This window comes from Lutzomyia longipalpis, chromosome 1, assembly GCF_024334085.1.
Source record: "Lutzomyia longipalpis isolate SR_M1_2022 chromosome 1, ASM2433408v1".
NCBI classification, from domain to species: Eukaryota; Metazoa; Arthropoda; class Insecta; order Diptera; family Psychodidae; genus Lutzomyia; species Lutzomyia longipalpis.
Window position 1 is genome coordinate 6,228,217 of NC_074707.1, and position 19,749 is coordinate 6,247,965.

General features: G+C 36.7%; 1 protein-coding gene across 7 annotated transcripts in view; it reads right to left on the reverse strand.

Annotated features, from left to right (window-relative positions):
* LOC129786931 (uncharacterized) overlaps window positions 1-19,749 on the reverse strand; it is a 77,311-nt gene that overhangs the window by 3,185 nt on the left and 54,377 nt on the right. For 5 of the 7 annotated variants that reach the window (XM_055822188.1, XM_055822190.1, XM_055822189.1 and 2 more), the window contains 10 exons: window positions 19,406-19,483; window positions 19,145-19,201; window positions 12,714-12,771; window positions 8,759-8,907; window positions 5,056-5,222; window positions 3,913-3,994; window positions 2,723-2,926; window positions 737-929; window positions 489-649; window positions 26-383 (listed from right to left, as the gene is read on the reverse strand). In XM_055822188.1, coding sequence (XP_055678163.1) covers window positions 26-383; window positions 489-649; window positions 737-929; window positions 2,723-2,926; window positions 3,913-3,994; window positions 5,056-5,222; window positions 8,759-8,907; window positions 12,714-12,771; window positions 19,145-19,201; window positions 19,406-19,483 — 1,507 coding nt within the window. The remainder of the gene's footprint in view (window positions 1-25; window positions 384-488; window positions 650-736; window positions 930-2,722; window positions 2,927-3,912; window positions 3,995-5,055; window positions 5,223-8,758; window positions 8,908-12,713; window positions 12,772-19,144; window positions 19,202-19,405; window positions 19,484-19,749) is intronic. The other 2 variants (XM_055822195.1, XM_055822193.1) reach the window with 1 other exon arrangement.

Sequence of the window (19,749 nt, forward strand, 5' to 3'; positions counted from 1 at the left end):
CCTTTTTTTGAATCCTTCAACTTACAATCCATATCATGAAGAAGCTGTACAGCAGTCAAGAGCTTAGCTCTGTGATCATTATTGAGCACACCGAGGTAATCTAAATCTGCAGGTTCTAGCTCCTTGAAAAGCTCCAAGTCTTCATAGCCATTAAGTACAAAGACAGACGTGTATTCTTTGAGACCTATTCGCAGGAGAAGCTCCTCAACGGTGGCAGGACTATTAGGATTGCGGCAGGAAGTTATTTTATTGTTAACATTTTTACGTCGTTGATCTGGGAGAACTTCAACGTTGATAAATTTAAAATGTCCTACGCGCCCATTGCACCGTCCCCGCCAAATACCGGAAGTATTCATTGAGATTACATCTATAATATCACCTTTCTGGAATGTTAATAAGAGAGAGAGAAAAAAAAACATAAAATAGTAAAGAAGTTGAGGTGTGAGAGAAAAGGTAAAATTTTCTCAATAAAAGGGTGGTTGTTTTACCTTGAAGCGAAGAGCTTCTTTGTCATAGGGATTTGGTAAACTATCTACAATGGCTTTAGCTATACAAATGGGTGGCAGGGTATTCCGGTCGTCCGCAGAGAGGGAGCTTTGGGGGCTTCCGGGTCGAACGAGAGCTTGTGTACCTGCAAGGGTAAGAAGTTCTACGGTATAGATTTAATTTGTTCAACCAATTAGAGCTTTTTGTGGAGGCGATTGGGGTGGGATAGAGGAAGGTGGTAGATAATTACTCGAACCAGAAGCACTTGGGAGACTCTCAACGGAACTAGCTGAGCATGGGAATGCCTGATCACTTATACTGCCCCGGTCAGTATTCTCTTGAGATGTATTGAAGTCCCTCGAAGTTTCCTTTGTCCCATTGAACTTTCGTAAATTCTCACCAAAGACAGCTTTCTCCTTGGGTGAACTCCGTACATCTCCAGGCTAGAAATAAATTGCAATAGAAAGGGCGAGACTTATTGTTTGTGTTTCCCATTTTGCAAATAAACCAACTCTACCCAAACCACCCCTTTTTGTATGACCCAAAATTGAGTCCCCAGACGTATTTTCTTAGTATAAAACATCCCCTATAGTACAAGTCTTCATTATCTTCCATAGACAATTGCATGCGCGCATAAGAGAAAAGTGGAAGAAGCCAACATCAAAGCATTCCTCCTAATACTGTCTGGCTTTTCCGACCCACAAAGTTATATGCAAATTGCGAGCTTTTTATCAAATACATATAATTCCTTGTTGAGACAATCTTCATGTCCGAATTAACTTTCTTCCTTTTCTCTCATCCACCCTAGCTATGTATGTATGTAGCAGAAATTCCTCCAACTAGAGCTTTAGCTTATGAAAATTTTCTTATTCCCGCTTTTCATCTCGCATACAATACACGGCGGGAAAGGATAGTATGCGCACAACATTCCCTCCCCAAGAGCTATTAGTCTATCCGGATGGGTTGGCATTGAGGCACACGAATGAGCTTTGCAAGTAGAAGAAACAAATGTTGAAAACGCTCTTTTTTCGAAAAAAAAATAGTGAGTCGGCAGGATAGACAGACAGACAGACAATAAACACGGAGAAAATTCAGCTCTGACAGACTTTTCCGATCTCATTTTTTTGTGCCTCAGCGGCATGTTCTTTAGTTCTTCGCATAAGTTGGGTGTTTTCATGAGAATGAGTTACAATTCTTTCAAAACGAATGGCGGAGATTGTGAAAGAGCCCATTTTCCTTTCTCTTATAGTAATTTTTCCATCACTTTGCATGCAGCTAAAAAAAATTCACCACTTTGAGTGTCAACCGTTAGTACGCGATGCTCCAGCAAGGCTATTATGCCATTAAAGAGGTAAAAAGGACGAGAAGAACGGACAAGCTTGAATGAATGTGAGAAAATTGGGAAAAACCTTGTGGATACTTTTTTATTTGTTTCACATTCATTCTTTTTTCCGCTAAATGTTGGATGAATGAAAGGATTTTACATGGATGGTTGAGTGCGGGAAAAATATTGTTTAAAAATTCTTGGGGAGATCATTAATAAATTTTCCTGGAATAATTGTATAATCATTTTCCAGGAAAATAAAAACTTTAACAAAGAAAAAAGTTCTTAATTTTCTTTCAATAATCTTCTAAAGTCCCCCAAGTTTTGAACTTTATTCTCCTTAATTTAGGTGAAATTTAACAAATAAAACGAACCTTATTAATTTCCTTAAATAAATATTAAATTAAGTGAATCGACATAAATTTTTGTCGAAAACTTTATAATTTTTTTTTAATAGTTTATTTGAAAACTTGGAATATATTTTTTAAATAAAAATAAAACAAAATTAGTTGCAGCAAAATTCAAAGTTCAGTGGAAAAACAATTTTCCTTTTCATTTGAAAAAAAAAATACATCCCGCAAAATAACTTTTCTCACTTGCAACAACTCAACAACAATTCACGTTTTAAAATACAAACTTTTTCCAATTTTCACAGAAAATACACAAGAAAGAGAAAAAAAGCATTTTGCACTAATTAATTTCCCCGTCAAAATTTTAATTATGATAAATGGTCAATTTTCCACTCGAGGTACGGGAGCATTAGTGTGGCGCTTGGGCGGGGCCGGGGGGTGACAGTCAGGCAAAGTTTTAGCTTATTTAAATTAAATCAGAATGAGCGCGAGGTACAAAGAAGACCGAAACCACTTGAGTCATGGATCCCTGGAAGTCGTGAAATTATTTTAATTAGCTTACATGATGCACGGTCGCCTTCTGGCTAATTGTTGAGCCTTTGTGTGCCGCACTCCTTTTGCCCTTAGCCATGCCACCAGGTAATCCATGATGCGGGCCAGCTAAATCGTCCTCGTAATCGGATGATGGACTCGGCGATGGGGATGGTGATTCACCAATGCCACCGCTGAGTGTCCTGTACCGGGCTGTACAATTGTTTGTACCAATCTGAAATTACAAATTGTTACCCTCTCGCACAGCTTGAATTTTGGCAACGTTTCTACATTTACTGTGAGTGCGCCGCTAATTAAATTTAACCCAGCCCCCCTTTATGCATGGCGGCCCGAAATACAGGCGGGGAGGCAACCAGAAGTTTCTCGTTCGCAATTCAAAAGGGGGTAATCAGTGAGACTAAAATGAGCTTTTTCTCTCTCAACAATTTAGCTAAATATTTCTAAATAAAAAAAAGATTATTTTTATACGTTCTTTCTTTGAAAGTTCTAATAATCTACTGGAGGAGCTTTTTCGATTTTCTACGAAAGAAAATAACCCAAACTAAAATCTTAACAAAAGCTTGATAAAGCTTATATAAACTCAAAAGCTTTCTTTAGAAAATATGCAACATATTTTTAAACCTTAGCTTTATGCTCTAAAAATTCATTTTGGAGCTTCTTTGTCAACGAATTTCCAGACACAAAAAATTACGAAAGACCCAAAAAAAATCCTTTAAAAAAATGAAATAAATAAAACCAAAAAGTTCTAAATCAACTCATGTTTTACACGATGCGTATCCCTTGACGTTTTGACTACACCTTAGCCCTGGAGCTTGCGAGACATGAGCGTATTATTTACCACACCAATGTACTGTGTTAATATTTGGAAGAAGAATTGAGGGCTAGCAACGGGGGTTGCTCATAAAATTCTGAATTATGATGTCTGGCTTCCAGTGTAGGCACTCTGCTCTATTTGTCGGTGGTCCTTCCGCCTACATTTTTGGCAATGTAACCGACGAGCATTTATACAATTTTGGTTGCTCCTCCCGCGCCCTCCTACTCGCAGGAAAATTTACCCACAGGAACAAAAATACCCCACCAACGTATTGAAGCGTTTATTTTATGGCGGAACATTTCGATGTGAAATTGATTTTCAACCCCCACCCCCCTCAGAAAAAAAGACGAAGAGATGGGGCTTTTACACCATAAACAACAACTCACCGAAACCGTACTGAGGCGAGATGTGACACTCTGAATGTCCGACACGGATCCAGCATAGTCCCCACTCTCCCTATCGTGTGATCTGAAATTGAAGCATAAAACCTTTTTTTTCTTGCTCTCCTCTTTCTCCCCGGAATAAATAACACACACGGAGAAAGGACCGAATACGAGGAAGGATCCTCTGGCCCGGGTCCTTTCGCATCATATAAATTTCATGTGAAAAAATGTTGTGTGTGTGAATGTGATGAATATGGGGGAATAGTGGATTGGATGTGGAGGTATATGGGATTGTGTGTGCACCCATTTAACCGAGAATGGACCTCAAGTTTCGAGAGAAAGAGAGGATCGGCCATATACTAAAACGTTTGGAGATTGGAAAGATAGAAAATACACGATATAGTAAGACTTATTGCACACTCTTGATAAACACCAAAACAAATTGTGCCTAATAAAATGAAGGCCAGGAAAATTGCGAAAGCTCCCCAAAAAAGCTCCCATCCTGACTGTAAAGCCCGCAATAACTCTGGTCTTTGCTTTGATTGCAAATTGACTTTGCAAGAAAAGAAAAACCATTCGTGACGCTATCGCAAAGGAAAATTCGTTTAGACTGAAAGAAAATCACGAAAATCATAAAGCTCTCTTCATTCAATTGGATAGAGATTTTCAGCTATGTTAGAATGTTTGGAAAAGTTGAGATTCCATCTAACACTGTAGAGTTTTGACTAAAGTTTTTCGTGAACTTCTTTAAATAAATTTATATAAGTCTGAACTCTCAAGATTATAGAGGAAGTTTGGATTAGAAAGTTTATTGCTAGAAAAAAAACTAGATTATCAAAAGACGTCTTCTATGGATGTTAAAAAAGGGGATATTCCAAAATGGATTTATTACGGAGGTACGTTGTGAGTGCAAAATAACCATCATAGAGATTAGATTTCAGAAATAGTAAAAGGATGCAGAATCCTTTAATATGAGAGCAGATGTTTGTAAATATTCTCAAAGAATCCTGGGAGCAAATAAAGAAATCTCAAGGTAAGGGATATAGAAGACAAACATATCTCTCAGAATTTATCCTTTCGATTGGCTTAGTGTGTGTGTGCGGTAGAATGGAAGGAAGATTCTTGGATGAAAAATATATATTTTACCTGGCATGCGTTAGGGGAATTATTGTAGGTGGATTAGATCCATGCTGTGGCACAATGAGTCCTCGGCGGGGTGGAGCTCTCTGGGGTAGAGATATGTCACCAGCTGATCTCAGAGAAATAACTCCTGTACCTTCTCGTGAGTGGGTCGTGAAGGAAACACGGCCGTCCTGCAAAATGAAGAAAAGGCACAAGAAATTAGTTTACGACCAGAATTTATCTTCATGCCATATACTCGAGGAAAATTTAATGATCAAACTCCATACACTCCTCCCTTCGTGTGGGGGACGATACGAGAAGAAGGAAACACAATATTCATTTCTTGAAACTTTCAGGGATTTTCATTTGCACATTCGGAGAGGGGGGGTTTGTGGGAGGGATATTTTAATTTGCCCAGGGAGAAACTGTTTCTGCGTGACTCAGTTGCTGAAATAGGGGGATTTAATTAACTTTGAAGCTATAAATGCGCACAAGGGGGTTTTCTCCTATTTTATCACTTAAGGAAAAGAAAAATTATCTCTTTCACCTTGAAGAGTCCCTCTCACCCGAGTAGCAGGTCACTTTTTAACCCTCATCGTTTGGTATAAGAAGCTTTTCTTGTGTATACTACTCCTTTATAAATTACTAAAGAAACTTGGTAAATATTCCCCGGAAAATATGACAATTATAGTAAATTGGCTTCACAACGACAAGGGAGTTTTCCATGTATAAAATGAGATTAGGATGAAGAGAAAAAAAAACCAAAGAGGGTTTTCCACATGGGGCAACACTATACATATAGAATTTATACTTCAAAATATAATGGGCGAGTTATTCTCACGACAATAACCTCATTTTACGGTCTCAGTGATGTATGAACAATCCGCTTTTTGCTGTGGAGCACCTTTCAGGCAAAAGTCGCCCCGCACTAGAGTGGACATTTTCTCTTTTGCAACCCCCGACAAACCCCCATCAACCCCCAATTGGAACCCTCTTCGAAACTTATGGCAACACATTTTGGTAGTGGCTGCTCCGGAGTCTCTACACACCATTCGTCCGTTGGCAAGAATTATGTACACACGATCCTCGTAACTCACCCGCAATTTATAGTTAATTCCATCCGTATAGTTCTTCGCTATGCCCCCTTCCTGCCTGCTTCATCACCCTCATACAGCCCTCAACCATTTCGGTATAGTTTTCTCCTTTAAACTTCCCTCATCCCCCCAACTGCCGTGTGTGCAATCCCATCATCTCTTTGCACGTCATTATCATTATTGTTGGCGGTTGGGAGCCCTTCATCGCGTTGGACTTTTCAGCACCCCCTATGTACATGCTCAACTATGATCCAGCATGAAAATCCACAAACCAAATTTTCTCTGATGGTCCAGCATAAGTGACCAAGAGCAAACGCAGACGCTTTGATGGCACTTCCCACGTTTGCTGGTGCGAAAGGGACACCGCAAGCTTTGATGGGAAAGGGAAGCAGCAAAATTATATGGATACTTCTGTAACTACGCCAAAAGCTTGCTGGCTATACAGTTCCCCAGAAAAATTTCGCTGCAAATCCTACAAATTCTATTCTGCTGGTCAGACGACTTTTATTGATTTAAAAAGCTTAAGTTGTATAACATTTTGTGAAAAAATACATTTTTATATTTTAAATAAATACTTCGATCAAATAACAAGTTCAGTGTGAGTATAAATAATGGAATTATAAATTCCATTAACGTCGCTTGTATCAGTTACTTGTAGTAAAAATGTTTTTTTTTTATAAAGAATTTTATATGAATTTTACTATTTGCTTTTTCAATATTTATTCGTCCTTAAGACTACGAATCCCATAAGAAGAAATGAAAATATATGGGTAGAAATCTGAAACTTTATGAGACAACCCAATACAAGTGCTGATCCAAGCGACAATATGAAACTGAATGAAATTGGTGCTGATTGAAAAATTAATCATCTACATTAATTTTCTTATTTTCGGCAATTGTATTAAACTTTTTTTTTTTTTCTTAAAGGTAGCCCAGAAGTGATTAGGGGCTAGGATTAACTAGTCATTCATATAAACTGAAGCTAAAAATTCTCAATCACTGTGGAAGCCTAATTTTTGATTTTTCTGGAGCTTTTTGATATATTTATTTCATTTTATTCTTGAATTACTAATTTTTAAATAAAAAAAAATCTTCTATGTGTCTGTAAAATTTTTCAGCGAAGTGTACCGTAGAGCTACAAAGGCTATGAAGCAGAGGATAAAGTTTTCCGAGTGGTACTTGCAGACTTTATATGATATTTTGATAGTTTTTCCCGTTCATTCGTCTCATAAGAACTTCCACATATCCTGCGCGTGAAAACTCCCTGGCAATTGGTGAGAATTTCTTATTCACGCAAATGTGAGTTTTACAACAACTTTTTTCTCATATTCATCTTTATATTATGCAAAAAGAGGCGATAACGAAGGGACTTCTTGCAAGTTTGAGAAACAATGGAAATGAATTGTAATTTGATTTTCCCCAAATTATAAATGAGTATTTGAATTACGTTTTGTGACTCTCGAAAAGGACAAATAATCGTGTTGTGAATACATTAATTTTATGTATGTATGTTGAGGGAGGCCCTCTTATGGTACTTTTGGGTAGATGTGTGTGTGGATGTGAAAAGTTAGTTTGAGGGAAAATTGGGAGGCAAATGTCCGGAATTGAATCCAATTAAAATTAGTAAATGCTTCTCGGTCTTCGCATTGAAATTTCTTTGGGTATCTACCACCATTTTCCCTTTTTGTTGCCTTATCACACGAACACAGAGGCATCCTTTCTCAATTATCAAACTCAATTTCCTCTCATGGAGGAATTTCACCTATACGCATTATTCTAATTAGATTTCACACGTTTTCTTGTGACTTTTGCACAATTAGGTAGCACCCTGCCACCCCACTGAAAAGGTAAAATTTTCAAGGAAGGGTCCTAAAAGCTTTTCTCACCTTTAATTCAAATTTGCAACTTTTCGTGTACCCCCAAAGTTTCTCACGAAAACATACATATAATTAGAATTTGCACCATAAAAGCTCGTGGTTTACTTTTTGGGGAAATTTAGCGTTGTGAGATTAATTTTTAAAAGGAATGTTTGGGATAAAAATGTAATTTATAATAAAAAAAACCCTCCCTTGAAATAAAAATTTAATAAAGTTTCTTTATTGCTTTTCGTGGGTAATACAAAATGTGAGATTCTAAGAGATTTTTTGAAAGGCGCTAGAATTTTTTTTATTTTGCCACAGAATGCTGTCAGAGTCAAGAGTGAAGTGCAAGGACCTTTTGTGGATTATTCTGCAAATTATTCATAAAAAAAAATCCTCCACAGAATGTCCTGCATTTTCCACTCATATAATGTAAAATAGCTTTCCACACGATGAGGGTGTAAATGTAAATGGGATGAGATACTTTCACTTTTGATGGCGTTTTATGCTCTTTTTTTTTGTCTTTAAAAAATCGCACGTTTCTGCAACGATGCTCACAGGGGGACAAGGAGGAGAAAAGGCAATGGCACATTAATAAAATATTCACCTCATTTGCATTTGATTTTGCCCTTATGATGAAAATTCCTCCACAGATGACTCCCATACCTGTCTCATCAACATTTTTGGGTGATTCACAAAGGGGTGGAGGATGTACAGGGGGTGTGCAAAAGGTAAAGAACACTACGGTATACATATGGGTTGTTAGACATGTACCTGTATTGTAGCCGCAGGCCCCGCATTTATGCCAGACATCAGAAAATCATCTGGATCACTTTCATACGGTGGTTCATCGTACCAATGCCCCTGGTAGTGACTTCCACCGAGAGCACCACGAGCAGCATCATCATACATATACGTATCATCTGAGGGTAAATCCAACGACGTACAGGTAGTGGGCGGCATAACCCAAAAAGTAAATGGAAAACTTGTTATTTACATCTCAAATGCTGTAATTCACAAAATTCTCTCTCTCCGAATATAATTATTTGTCATTTGGGAAAGGAAAAGCTGTTAAAATCTCCATTCCACTCTCATATATACACTGTGTATGTATTAAAAAATAATAAAATAAATTTTCTGCTTCCAAACTTTCAGGTAATATAAATAAATTTTTCAACTTCTCAGGTCGAATTTTTTTCACTCAGGTAGTGCTCCTCTTGCGGGATGTGATCTTGTGTGCAAGACGAGAAATGGGAGAGACACACGTAAGACAAAACGCCAGTTGGATTTTTTTTTAAATGGAAAGAAATTTGTTATTTAAGTCGTCACACCCCGGTCAGTATATATAAATAACATGCATACAGTGGTGTATGAGAAATAGTGGCGCATAGATATTTTCTTTTCTTTATTGAAATTAATTTTTATTCTATTTTTCTTTTAAAGATTTATTTTAAATCTTTGTTCATAGATTTATCGTTAATTGAATTAAACTAATTTTAATTTCTAGATGTTTTTGACATCGTGAAGACCTTCATAAAGGAACAATAAACATGAGTTAATTTTTATTTTAAAACTATAAAAAATGAGCAGATGAAATAAAAATGTATTTAAATACATTTTCTTAACAACGAAAGCTCCAATTGAATACATATTTACATAAATATATAATTTTTATGACTCCACAGTTTTTATTATTAATTTATTCAAGTTGAGTCACTAATTTAGTGAACTTTCTGTCCAATTCTCGAGTCAATAAAAATATCTTGCGCCGCCTATCCACCGCTCTGGCTGTAGAAACAATCGATTACAGAGGTTCCATTGTCACTGAATCTGGAACACGTAACTCCCAAAAAATATGAGATCTATGGTCACTTTCTGACACTCCGGGGCACACCATGTGCAATATAGTGGAGTTATGAGAAAAAAAAATGGAATATGCAAAGTTTTCGGGCGTGGAACATTTTTTTCTCCTTTACTTTTTTCATGTAGAACCCTCACTCCATCGAAAGAATCAATTTATTATCCAAATTTACGATCATTCTCTTCTCAAGCGTGACACAGAGACACTGCGGAATCACACGTAAATTCTCATGAGAATGTGACGATAATTATACCTTTTGAATGGGGCATTCATACCGTAAAAAGATCAAAACTGTCTCTTCGCACAAATTTATAGTGGATATCAAATTTTCAATTTTCGTTTAGGTTAAAACCCTCCGCGTCAAATCGTACCTAATTTATTTCCTGCTCCACTCCATTTCTCGCTCAAACTATGCGCGCGTGTCCTATCAAATTACTTACGATATTTTTAATAAAATAAAATCCTCCGCATAGCGCTGTGGATTCTCCCTCCACCATCGCCCCTGAGTAGTAGGTACCTAGAAGAGGAGTTTATCTACATAGCCCCACGAGAGAATAACAGGGGATTTTTTTTTTCTCAAGGAAGTATATTGCGAAAAAGTTTAAACTGCATATAGTTTTCATTGCAGCAAAGTAGGGCACGTTGAGTGAAGAGCAGGAGGAATATTGCCATTGTGAGTTTGAGAAGAAAGTTAAAAAAAAGTGAAGAGAAATAATTTTCTTGCGACTTTGGAGGAATTTAAATTTTTTTCTTCAACTATTTTCTGTCTAAAACATAATCCTACATATAAAATTCTTCCTCTTGGGCCTTCCTCAATCGTCTCAGATCGTCCTCTTGTGCAAAACGGGGGGTGGTGAATATGCAAGAGGATAGAATTATCCTTCATTCCTTGAGATACACTCAGAAAAATTCCAAAAAAAGGAAATTTTTATATATTTTTGTAGAATTGGAAAATAAAACGAATATAGATAGCAAATTAAAAACTCTTCGAGTTCAATAGAAAGAAAACTTCACAATGAGAAAATTCAAATTCTTCCGTATAAAATTAAATTAAATTTAACCACAAAAGTTAAACTATTAAATTAAATACTAACCAATTAGTTCTAAAACTACATGGAGAGAGAACAAATTAGAGCGACAATGTGTGTCTTTTCGTATGAAATTTCTGGACTAAAATTCTAAGCAAATTTCCGCATGTCCTGGGTGGATTTTCCTTCGCAAACATCCAGGGGTTGAAGAGTTTTCCTCATGCAATGACTAAAAGTATGGAGGAAATTTTCCTTTGAGTGTACCGAAGGTATCACAGAGGGGAGAAAGTTTTCCCCCATCCATCTGTATGGAGATATGGGGTATGTGTGTGTACCTCATCCACAAATTTCAAGCAAGAGTAAGAAACGGAAATCCAATTTTATGATTCAATTTCGTTGAAGCTCCCTCCTCCCCAACCCCCGTAAGGATTGTACCCCGCACCACTGCACAAGTCCTCCTTTCTCACCCCAAAATCCACCTCTAACTTCGGGCCTCGTGCCATTGTAGGACTTTGATAAGATTTCCACCCATAAGCACTCACATACATGAGCTCACATTAAATTTGGGTATTTGCGGCAAAAGGATGGTAAAGTGTGTCGTATGAGCTTTCCTCTCAATGCTGACGAATCCACCCACATACACACGGTTCGAGAAACGTTTGGGGAGTAAACTGAACTCCAAAAAAAAAGAGAAATTTCAATCAAGATCATTCATTTTAATCAAACATGAACGACTAGAGAGAGTAAATTGAAATAAAGCAATCAGTTTGGGAATTGCAGTGGCAAACTGCTGATGACTGTTTTGGCAGAGCAATTATTTTTAGTCGTGGGACACAAATGATGCTTTTAGCATGATAAAATGTCAATCAATTTCGCTTTGCAAGAGAAAACATTTATACAGCGACAATACAACCTGAGGGCAATTAAATGTAGATATGTACCTATAGCAATGAATTTCTCTTGGTTTTTGATATGTATACGTAGGAAAAAGGTCCATCAGACATACCACAAAATTGGTTTCGCGATTTATATAATCATTTATATATGTGAATGGGGAGTAGCATAGAATTCCTCCCTTGGGGGACATTTCAAGTTTTTGGAGGGAACTTTTCGCAATTTTGCAGACAAAATGCCATCGACATACCCACAGCAACAATGTTTCTCATCAAATATGAAAAAGAGAAATGGGAATTTCCTCTTGGTGTGTCATGAGACATGTTCAAATTGCAAAAATCAACATAACATATCAATAGAAAGCATCCATTTGTGCAGAAGTACCAAATCAATCCACCACACACACCTCCATCCACCCGTATCTACCATAAAACTTCAAAAACTTTGTGTGATTTCCAATTGTTTGCTTCACTTTTCAACATTTTGTCGATTGTCAGAAAATATCTGCACACACACAACTTTGGGGAAAAATCCCCCACCCCCCATAAAAGCTCCACATGAATTAATAACTCGAATGCCTTCAGATTTTGCTACTTTTATCACTGGATTGACGTTTTAATTTGCAAAATAGACAATTTTTTTTCTTTTGAAAGTTTAAAAAATATTCATTTTATAAATTCTTCTATATGTATGCTTATGGAAGGTAAATAGACCACCCAAAACATGAGTTTGTGCTCCCAAAATTTCTATGGAAGCAATTTCGTTGCAATTTGAAAGTCAAATTTCTCCAGCATATCTTCAATCAAAAACATAAAATTCTCCCATCGTGAGAGTGGAAAATGGAGGAGGTGTTCAGACAACTTGAGAGGTGTATATAGGATGTGGTGGAGAGAGAGATACATATAAATTAAATTTCGTAGAGTTAGACATTTTATGTCCTAATTACCTGCACATACACCATCTCGGCTCATTTGGAGGAGACCCTGTCGAATATTTCGTAGTATCTGCAAGAAGAAAATGGTTTTAAATTAATTCATGACGTTATTAAAAGTTTATAGATTGCACACACATAGCATCATATTTCATAATCTCGCCCTATCTCTCATGCAGCAATTACTCACAGGAATGATGTTGGAGGAAACGACTCTCCTCCTATGTGAAGTTGGGGGCAAAACTTGCTACACAAATGAATTGATAATAAGTTGCCTTTTGCAAGAATGGATTGTGCAAGAGTATTTGCTTCTATGGGTTATAATTAATGGCACTGAGAATACCAAAGAATGAGGAAGATATGGAGCCAACATTTTCTCACCACATATTTCTTGGCGCTTTCACCCACCGCATATTATAGTATAAAGTTTATAACACCAAAAATTTAGCATTCAGGAAAATTTCTTGGGGGCGTTGAGACTTTTTGGATTGACTAACATGAGATAACTGTGCTCAGAGACTCATTACAATTTTATTGTTACATCATAGCAGATAATATTCCATTCAGCAAGAACAAATTTATCTTTACATTGGAATCCATTTGACTTAATTGTGAAAGTTTTAATAAAGTAATATTCAAAATGCATCCTCGTAAATGCACTGAATTTATTATGATCTTCCCCACTTAATGCTATTTTAATTTTCATCGTATATTTGGTGTAATTTGGAAAACAACCCAACCATATAGGTTGAATCCATCCCCCACCAAACTACGGTACATTTGCATGATGTTTAACTCTTTATTTGTCTTATCATAATACGTTGGATTTGTTTGGTATTCTCACTGCACCATCTGCTGCGCTAGAAATTTCAGAACATACCCTAACCTCATCATTCTCCCCAGCTTAACCACTGAATTATACATATACATACGTATGTCGTTGCATAAAGTTACTGTTGCTTGGGTGAAAACTAATTCAGTTAAACTTTGCGCCAAAATACTAACTGCTACATACATACACGTCTCTCTTCAACCCCATATTGTTGTACAGTTTACTGTGAATGCCACCACCATCTCATCTAAATTTATTCTTCTCTCTCCCTCCTGTCCTAATTCTAAGTTTTCTGACAAGTGGAGAATGCCACTCCTTGAATACCATAGAGGTGTATTACGTACACAACACCCACAACACCTGTTAGGCCTCATTAAAGGAAGGTATTTTCCTTAAATTATTTTAGAAAAATTTCATAAATTATTTCTTTTGTATATAAAGTTTTTATTTCTTTAAAATTTTCCGTGCATTTCTGTATGATTAGTTGAGCTTTTAGCAAGCTTTTACATATGACGCATTGAAGGTTTCTTTACTTCTTCATCAGTCCTAGGACATATGATACAATAAATACATAAGTGATTTAAAAAAAAAAATCTTTTCATGAAAAAATTTTTTAATTTGTAATTTATAAAAAAAAAAATTTATTTCGTCAAACTATCAGAGAAATCTTCAGTAATTCACAATAAAGATGCCCCTTCTGTAACCACGGAGCGGAATACATAGCCCAGAGTGTAGCCATGTGTAAGTGAAATGGAATGTAATACTCACTAAAGGAAGAATTTACCATCATCAAAAACTTTCAAGTTTCGCAAATTTCAATGCTTTCGCCACCACAATGAATATGGGGGGGGGAGGTTTCTCCCGCGGGTTGGTTGGGTATATTGAGGGTGGGTTGTCTTTCGTCAAAGAAATACTCACAAAAGCTCTTCGAGAGCTCTCATCTCTATATCGGTTCGGTGTGAACGCTTGCCATAGTGAAAAGACTTGAGTTGTGCCAAAACTGGCTGCTAGATTTGGTCCCCATACTCCTCTACCACCCTCCTCACCGCTTGGAAAAGCCACCCTATAGCCGATGGCTGGAGGATCTTCGGACGTGACGTCACGTCTATGTAAAAGTTGAAACTTTTATTGTCGACTCCCAGTCCGGAGCTTTGGGATGGAATGCCATAGTGGAAAAAAACTCGATGCCAAAGTTCCTCCACTATGTGAACAGTCAAACCAATGCACAGAAGGGAGGCGCTCAAAAATCACCCACTCATCAAGAGTGGAAAGATTTCTTCCCAAAAAGTGAATGCCGAGTTGCCCGAGCTTTGTACAAACAATAAGGAAAATGGATTAAAAAATGAATTATAATTTGAAATGGTTTCCTTTCTTTCCACGAAACTGTGGCCCTTCTCATTCAGTATACATTTTCTGCCACACCCCCTCCCCCATTCGTCGTGGGTGGCCAATTGCTACATTTAAGTTAATTGAAAAGTTCATGATGAAGCGTTTTGACTTTTGTAAATTAAGCAAATTGAATTTTAATCAACATCTAAATGCGCATTCCTTGTCTTCACATTTTCTTTTTCTGCTCCGCGAAAGCTTTTCGATTTTTGGACTTTTTCTGAGAGGGGGACACATTTGCAAATGTGAGTGAAGCAATATGCTAATTTACTGATTTATAAGATATGCAAGAGAAGAACAAAAAAACCCCAAGGAGTAAAATTACAATGACTGAAAGCTTTGGAATTTTATTCTTAGCTCCTATTTTTTCTTAGGCTATTTTCGTTAAGATTTTGTGGCTTTTAATTTTAAGTAAAATTTATTAAACCCCTACATGGGATCATGGGCAGCATTTTGGTATTTTAGAAATTAATTTAAATTAATAATAAATTAGCAGATGTGCTTTGAAACAACGTGAACAAAAAAGAAAAAAAACTCAACATTTGCTCAACAAATTATCATAAGACTTCCAAGGATGATTTTCCTTTTGAAAATTAAAATATTCTCTGCCTAAATTAGGCATTCTGCTATCGTTTATTGCCATATTTACTTTGTACAAAAAAGCCCCTTAAAATCGGGGTGCTGTAGTTCATCGCACTTAGAGGCAAAAGGTCGAGCATTTGGTCCAAGTTCGGTTGAACCCTTGTCGTCACATTTGCCCTCGCTCCTCTACTGATAAAACTTCCTTTTTGAATTTGTTCAAGTCTTGACCATAAATTTGACGCTATACGAGTTACAATAATATATAATTTTGGGGTTGAATGCAAAAGTGCTTTTCGGTGTTCTTCAGCACAATATAATTCTATTAAAAAGACGTAAATATGTCTCATTTTCACAATACAAATCTCACTCCGCCCCAACTCACTCTGCCCTACTACTTTCTTACTACCCCCAATGAGAAATAAAGAAATAATAACAAGAGAATTACATTATAAGTAGTTGTTGTGGGAATAATGATGAAGAAGTGGGCGCATGCAACGGGAAAATGGTCGTTAAGGGATGCAGGGGCGGGGGAGGAGAGACGAGACTAAACGAGATATGAAAATGGTGGGAAATGAAAATTGCATTGAATCTTATTATCCACCCTCTGAAATATTTTTTTTCCATTCCCTCCACGAGTCTATAGTTCAGCTGCTGGAGAGAAGAAAAGAAAAAAAGTCGGCGCCTGAGAGTAAGATGTTTTTCTTATGTACTTTTCGGCATGAATCTCTTGTCTATCTGGGGAGTGTGTAGCACCCAGATGAAATTCCAATATTAATTATTCAACTGAATAGTTTCTCAGGGATTTCGGAAACAAGGGCTTGGTGGGAGTTGTAGAGACACGACTCCAGAGGACCCCAGAGCAATGTTAAAATGGAGAATGGAGATGATGCCGAAAAAAAAGAGCGAATTCATTCTTCACATTTTCGTTATCATCTTCAAGCAGGAGTTTTCGCCAAATGTATACCTCACACCTTTATACCCCCTCTCAGCCATATACATAGAATATTCAAAATGAAATGGGGAATGTGTCTGTATACCTACATATGTATATATGTGGAAATTTCCCAATGGTTTTCCATGCACCATAATTTGGAAAGAACACTGTGAAGCACATGAATGATTTAGAATAAAAGAGGAGAAAAACTCTTCTCCAGACTTTTGACTTTTTTCTCTCTCTACACATTGCCCCTTTCTCACCCAAAATAAAACACCATCGAAAAACTTTTCACGCAGCAGTTGGGGGCGGGTAAATCTGAAAACGAATACCGTATGGGGGATACACTATAAAAGTGATCCAATACCCTTTTGCCTTCCTCCGTTTCGATGCACAAGAGTGTAATCTCCAAACGTTCTCGTCATACGGAGAGAGGGGGTTCTTCTTGTGCATTTGATGGATAAAAGAAAGGAGGGAAAAATGGCAAAACCTCCCCCAACCCCCTTTTTATCGCAATAAAAACAACTGCTATATATACTTTTCTTTCCGGTGGAATATCATGAAATTTTCAAGGAACCATATCCCATTCAAAATGACCGATTTATATTTTATTGGAAAGGTCCCTTGGCTATTTTATTGGCAAGAATATTTTACATTTTTACTGTTTTTCCACATAAATAATAAATAGCTTCGGGATATGTGGGTGAAATCAATACCTCAAAATCAGAAAATTATTTATGTGACTCCCTGAAAAAGAGTCATGAAAGAATAAAAGCGCAATTTAAAGTCACTTAAAAGTACTACGAGACATTTTGTTGTCCTGAGAGGTATACATGAAAGGACGTCAGAATTTTTTAGAACTGTGGTCAAGTTCTATCGTTAAAAAAATCTCTACATGAAACATAAAAATCAGTGCAAATTTTTTAAATCAAATAGAGGCAATGAACCAACATAGAGAAGAACATTTTTCATCCTTCCTAATAATATTATTACGCATTGTACATATAAAAATGTTTTCGGATATTACAATATTTGACAGAGAATAATGATATTACGGTGTTTGTTTCTTATTCTTTGTAAATTTACCCAAGTCTTTTGGTGCGGATAAAGCCCCCTTTTGCGTATACGGTACAGAAGGGGCGCAGATTGAAGACTTTCTTTTTTCACCCTTCAATACTTCCACCCCCCTCTCTCTCCCGGTTGTACATAGTACGACTTATTCCCCTGATGCCATTTCCTTTGCCTATCTCCTCTAATGTGTTAGATAAATTCCTTGGAGTGTGATAAAAAGGCTCAAACAGTAAAAGTTTTACTGCACAAAACTCCTTCAAACTTTTCTCTTTTCTCTCTTTTGCATCAAAGAAGAAAAAAAATTATATTCGCCACATTTTCTCGTAAACATCAATATATTCTTTAAAGAAAAAAAAGCGTATAGAAGACGAACCTATGCAGATGTACATAGGCGCTATACAAAGTAAATAGGGTTGAATCCTCAACCGCATTTTGTGGGTGAAGAAGCAAAAAAAATATCAGAATAACAATCCCATTCCGCGAATTTGAATTTAAAGTTTATATACTCTATTACAGAGAAGCCCCCGAGGCAAGAAGTTACACAATGTCGTCTTTTTTTCTACACGTTCTTTTAAACCAAGGAAAAAAAACGTAAATACGGAAATGAAGGTAGATGAAGGTAGATGAGACGATGGGAAGAAAAACTCCCAAAGTGTCGTTACATATATAATACGCACACTCCTATATAAGATTTCCAGTTGTTAGCATAATTTGAATTAGGAGCCAATAAAGTGCGCTCTCCTTATTTTTTGTGCCATCTCTTTGAACTACCCTCGGAGGCATCTTATGGCGAAAGTCAACCCCCCACGAAAAGAGGGAAAACTTTGTTGGAAAACTCTAAAGAATAATACATTTTGGTGCTATCGTGTATTTATATTGAAAGCAAAGTTGAATATTACATAGAACACCTTGTCGAAAACCTTCGCATTTTTCACCCACACAATGTTCCACCTGGGAGAAAGGAACTCGATAGAGAGATATTCCAGGGGAAATGGCTGAAAGTTTTCCCAAGAAAAGGGCAATTCTGGTGCTCCTCTGTATAGGAAAATTCTTGGAAAAATCTTATGAATTTAATGAAATGCAATTAAAAGTTTTTTTTTGTGAAAATCGTGTTATCCGAAACATTTATTGAGGTGTTGTGGAAACTGAGATATTACCAAAAAATAATTATTAATTTTATTAAATATTTCCTACATAATTTGTGAATCTCATTTGGAGATTTTTAGTGAGAAAAATCAATTTGAAAATATATAATTTTAAAAAAGCTTCAAGTAGTAAAAGCTTCACTCAAAGCTTTCCACCGTTTATTGAAATTTTCAACAAAAAAAAACATGCAAACTATACTTCCTCATTCAAGCAAAAAAGCGTTGGAGTTTTGCATGGTGAGGACATTGTATTTTTGAATTTCATTAAAATAGTGATAAAGCTTATCTGATGCTGCCACCCGTTTAGCAACACATTCAATATGGAGCACCGAAAATGAGTTTTAAATCTGATACAGCATGGCGTTGTTTGCACAACTTAATGTAGAATCAATTGAATGAAAATGATCCTTTGTTTCAAAATGGGATAGGTAGTACGCGAAAGGTTAAATTGAATTGTCTGCCAGGAGCAGCAACAACAAAGCAAAAAAAAACTCACCTCTTCGTGTTCACGTTGGAATTTTTCCCTCTTCCTCAGTGCCTCTTGAACTTTAAGCTGAAACGAGAGGCAAAAGTGATATAAAGTTTTGGGGGTTGTTTTGAGAAATTTTCATGGGGACGAAATGCAAAAGTTTCACAAGATAGGAATAAGCTGATTTAATATTTAATTAGTTTTATTTATGGAAAAGTCCTCAGCAGCAGCAATTTCGGATACACGGCGCGGTATACGTGGGAGCAAAAGGTAGAGAGTCATACTCACCCTATGGATGGTTTCCTCGAAACTGTTTTGTGGTCCTCCGTTCGCTTGGAAATGTCTCAGTCTTTCGATTCTCTCGTTCTGCAAAATGTTAAACACAAAATTATTATAAACAAGAAATGTATATATGCTGTGCAATTCACCCTCCTACAGTCTACCCCATCCCATTCCTCTCTCTCTCTCTCTCTCGTGAATTATAAGTTCTTTTAATGAGATGTCGAGTATATTTCAAATTTTAATTAACTCTGCACCACAGCGAGGGCACACAAAAAGCCAAACTCCTCTGTCTAGCCCGCAGAAAGCACTCTAATCACATTTTACTTCTTTTTTTTTTCCTCTTCGCTAGT